Consider the following 5110-nt stretch of genomic DNA (forward strand, 5'->3'; position numbering starts at 1 on the left):
GATCCTCGTTCGAGAACAGATATTGGCACATAAAGATAGAAAGATTAAAGGTAAAGTGATTAGGCGGTTCTTAGTTAAATTCAAGAACTATCCTGCATTGGATGCGAAGTGGATGGAGGAGGACCTAGCAGATAATCCTCAGATTGTGGAACTTTACCTTGAAGCATTCGGTTTAGCATAGTCTACTCTGATAGAACCTTGATTTCAGCATGGGTGAATCTAGTGCAGCGGGCTTGCACAAGAGGGGAGTCACTCCGCTCCTTTGTCAATAGATTACCCCGATTTTTGATATAGAGTCACTAACGTCCCTTTGGGTTTCAGGGATACTGCTAGGCTGACAGTATTCTGTTGTATGACTTATGAACTGGAATTCTCGAAAATGAAAATGATACTAATTGATTTGTACTTGACTTGTTTGAGTGCATGAACTGAAAGACGAAATGACTGCAGCATTTCGGTCTCATAAATCTCTATGGACATGATTGCAATATGGAGTAGTTAATCGGGCATCTGTGAGGTCCCGAATGGATCTAGATGCAATTACTAAATACGTTGCCGATTAATCATGGTCTGAGATTTGGAATGAATTTGAATGTGATTTGTCATGTGATGTCCTGTGATGTCCGGTGATGTGACTGTCGATTGGTACATGTGCTAGATGTGTTGTGCCTAGTGCGTCAGTACCAACAGTTAGTGTCTACGAAGATAGTTTATGGCCTCTGTCTGTTTTTGCAGGTATAATCGAGGACGATTACAATTCTTTCAAGAGGGGGGTATGTCACAAACTCATGAAGTGGCAGTGCCCCACATACACGGACACACATTGCTGACGTGGCAGCAGGTCCCGGATTATGCGCCTAGGCTGACACGTGGCAAATTGTACGGACCCCAGAAGTTATGAAGGAATCTGCGGCGGAAATCACGTTGTTTGACATGGCAAGCCATACGGAATTACGTAGATTGCGTTGGCCAGCTTTTGGGGCTGAATGCTTTAATTTTTGAAAGCTTTTGGAAAAATTGCTTTTGAGTAAGAAGCTTTTTAAGTTAATGATTTTGGGGCTCTGCTTTTGGGCATCCCTTGTACCAATAAATAAGAAGGCACGACAGGTGGTGACAGGGCTTGGGATGGACTATGATCGCATACATGTATGTGTCAATGATTGCGTGCTATTTGGCAATGAACATGCAAGGCTTGATGCTTGCCCCGAGTGTGGAGAATCAAGGTACAAAGAGGGAATGCAAGGAACCACAATACCTCGCAAGGTTCTTCGTCATTTCCCTCTCATTCCCCGCATCAAGCACATGTTCAACACCAAAGGAACAAGCGAGCTTCTTACATGGCATATGACAAATTGCTCCACCGATGGGGTTATGAGAGTGCCGGCTGACTCGCCGGCATGGCAACACATTGAGCAGACATGGCCAGAGTTTAGAGAAGAGCCTTGTCACTTGAGGCTTGGTCTGGCTAGTGATGGGGTAAACCCATTTGGGCATCGGTCTACCTCATGGAGTACTTGGCCAGTGGTTGTTGTGAACTACAACATTCCACCATGGGAGTCAACCAAGAAGGGGAACATTTTGCTCTCTCTTCTAGTCCCAGGAAAACACAAGGTGAATAACATGGATGTATATTTAGCACCTTTGATTGAAGAGCTTCAAGAGCTATGGAACGGCATAGATGTTTTTGATGTATCAAGACCACTTCGTGATCGGCGCACAATGATCAAGTGCATTCTCATGTGGACCATGCATGATTACCCCGGGCTTGGAGAGATTTCTGGTAAGCTTATACATTGTAACGCTCTTTAATGTCTTTGCATTGGTCACTTATATGCGGTTATGTCTTTTGTTTTTGTAGGAATATCGACATCTGGACATAGGGCATGCCCAACTTGTGGACCCTCACTCGTGACAGAGAGACCCGCTCTACTTGGTAAGGTGATCTACCCCAATAACCGTCGCTTCTTGCCGCCCACACATCCATCTTATGCTCCACCATGCAATGGGATGGAGCCACTCCATTGGACCATGGCCGATTGGGCAAGACATTGGAATGAGCATCACAACACATTGCCTCCTCCCAATGATCCACCTAGGGGTATGTCTAGGTACTCTATTTTCTTATCACTACCCTATTGGGCTTCATTAAAAATCCAACACCTATTGGATCCAATGCATGTGTTCAAAAATGTTGGGCAAGCTATATGGGATCACATAGTAGGCAAGAAAGATTCATTGGGGGCTAGAGAGGACATGAGGGCCATAAGGAGGCTCCCTCCTTCGGCCACACCTCGCATGGGGCCTCGGGGGAAGATGGTTCTTCCAAAGGCACCTTGGATTCTATCAAGGGTGGATCAAGAGCGGATGAACAAGTCATTGCATCCATCCGTACTCCAATAGGTTATATGCGTTCGCTCAAGGGTGCCTTCACTAAAACTAAGAAAGGAGGATCCACACAACTGTATGGGCTCAAATCCCATGATTGGCACAAGATTCTTCAGGTAATGTGTGTGTGTGTGTGTGTGTATATGTGAGTGTGTGTGTATGTGGTTTAGGGTTCTGGATACTAAAAAAGTCTTTTTGTTTGTGCAATAGTTTGTGCTTCCAATTAGCATTAGTGGATTTGCGGACATGAAGGTAAAGACTGCAATATTCAAGGTGGGAGAAGTTGTCAGGTATAGAACATTTGATCCTCCCTCCTAAACTTTACTTTGAAGACTAACTTTACTATGAAGATTATGAAGGGTTTTTTGGTTACAGGTTTGTGAGTTCCAAAGAAATCGAAGTTTCAGCCATTCCAACAGCTCGACTTCTAGCGATTGAAGCAACTTGTGCTATTCCCACGTTCTATTCTTGTTAGCCAAGTTCACCTATTGCTCCATCTTGTTGAGGAGATAGCCATTTGTGGTGTGGTTCACTTTAGGTGGATGTTCTTTCTTGAGAGGTTCCTAAAGACCTTGAAAGACTTTGTAAGGCTACGATCACAACCAGAGGTATTCATCGATCTTAAGCATTAAACCTTATTAGGATTGGATTGTATTCACAACGCTTTTTATTAGTTACTTTAATCACTAATGGTTTCATGTACATGTGTTCAGGCAAGCATGGCAGAGGGTTGCATTGTACAAGAGGCTTTTGTGTATGTCTCTCAATATCTTTTCACAATAGACCCATCATTGCCTCGTTTAAAGACGGAGGAAGAGGATCCAAAAAAACACGCAAACATTCCAAGTAGGAAAAGTTCTCTCTTGATTTTGGATAGGAAATTTCAAGCCATAGTCAACAACCATTGTCTACTCAATGCTCCCATCATGGGCAAATGGGTGGATATGTATGTGGAGGTGCGTACAACGAGAGAAAGGGAGAGGGAAGCATGGAAGAGGTCGCATGGCAGTAGGCGAGCACCTCCCTTTCCTAAAGAGCTTGCCAAATACCCTGATCTAATTCTAGTTGGGTGGATACACAATGCCATGACCAAGGCCAAGGCACAAGGAGAACAAATAAGCCCTAAAGAATGGGAGTATACGCGAGGATGTCTACCAAGGGTAATATACTCAATGTGTTTAGTGTGTGTGTGCGAGTGTGTGTGTGTGTGTGTGTGTGTGTGTGTGTGTGTGTGTGTGTGTGGGTGTGTGTATGTGTGTCACCTCTCTCTCTCTCTCTCCTCTATCTTGATTGGTTTTTGCAGGCCTTCACATTCAACTCTATGTGGTCCGAAGGACGTCATTTTCGAACCCGCAAGATAGATGAGCGTCGAACCACTCACGATAGTGGAGTTATGGGCAACTTTGACACGACAACACAAGAGGTGAGGGAATGTGGAACAATAGAAAGGATAATCAAAGTGGATTTCAGAACATTTCACAAATATCTCTTTGACTGCCGATGGTTTGCGGGTGAGGTTAAGAGACATGAGAATGGACTCTATATGGTAGACTCCGGGCAATTTCATCGCGGGAAGACTGACAACTTGGTGCAACCTAGTAGTTGTGAGCAGATAAAGTCCATGTGCAACTCACTAAAACATTATATGATACATACAAAACTACATTCATGTTGTTGTTTGCTCTATGACCTACAGGTGTTTTATGTGCCTTGTATATATCGAAGACGACTATGGTATGTTATTTCAGTCACACCACGAAGCAGATCTATCTTTGCCGATACGAACATAGAGACTTTGGTAGATCCCACCATACCATCTCAAGAAGACGCCAATGACGATGATGCAGTTGAGGTCGAGGAGAACCAACCATTCCCAATAACCAACCATAGTGAGGAGGAGGACACGGATGGAGAGGATGATGATGATTCAATAGGAGAGGCTATAGAGGATGAATCAATAGATTTATTTGTTGATTTAGCTACCATGGGGTTGGACATGGATGTAAGAACTTGTAGAGATCTCTTGGAGGATGAAAATTAATAAATATCTTTTGGATTTTTACTTCTTTCTCTACTTATGCTGTACAAAAGGGCTATTTGTTTATGAACGCAAGACAATACAATTTTGATCATCGTTTGCTTTCCATTTCCATATGAATGCATAGTTGACATAAGATTTTGAGGTGGAAACAAAATATTTTTGTTTATAGAATCTCATGGAGTACAAATGAGCAGAGTAGGAGAATCATACCAATAGATGAGGCAAGCAAAGAGAAGAGAGGTACTAAAAATCCCAATGAGAATGGGATTTCTTACACTCCGTGCAAAAAGGGGGTGACAATACAATTTTGATCATCGTTCGCTTTCCATTTCCATATGAATGCATAGTTGACATAAGATTTTGAAGTGGAAACAAAATATTTTTTGATATAGAATCTCATGGAGTATAAATGAGTAGAGTAGGAGAATCATACCAATAGATGAGGCAAGCAAAGAGAAGAGAGGTACTAAAAATCCCAATGAGAATGGGATTTCTTACACTCCATGCAAAAAGGGGGTACCAATTTCTGAAAAGTAACAAAATAGAATAGGATTTATAGAAAGGGAAAAGTGGGAGAGGAATGGGCCACTTGGATTCTTTTCCGGGTGTGGTAATTTCGGCGGTTATGATGGCGGTAATAAATGCGGTAATACTCGCGGTAAAACTGGGAAACACGCAAGCGGG

The 5110-nt window shown here is 42.9% G+C and overlaps 1 protein-coding gene across 1 annotated transcript; it reads left to right on the plus strand.

The window, feature by feature from the left end:
* Positions 1-2927: 2927 nt before the first annotated feature.
* Positions 2928-4426, plus strand: LOC147453803 (uncharacterized). Its single transcript, XM_086517198.1, has 6 exons — positions 2928-2993; positions 3099-3139; positions 3514-3545; positions 3689-3722; positions 3988-3993; positions 4078-4426. The coding sequence occupies exons 1-6, from the start codon at positions 2928-2930 to the stop codon at positions 4424-4426; spliced, it is 528 nt and encodes a 175-aa protein (XP_086373324.1).
* Positions 4427-5110: the final 684 nt, after the last annotated feature.

The sequence above is a fragment of the Adiantum capillus-veneris genome, chromosome 7 (genome assembly GCF_014529385.1).
Source record: "Adiantum capillus-veneris isolate H3 chromosome 7, ASM1452938v2, whole genome shotgun sequence".
Lineage (NCBI taxonomy): Eukaryota > Viridiplantae > Streptophyta > Polypodiopsida > Polypodiales > Pteridaceae > Adiantum > Adiantum capillus-veneris.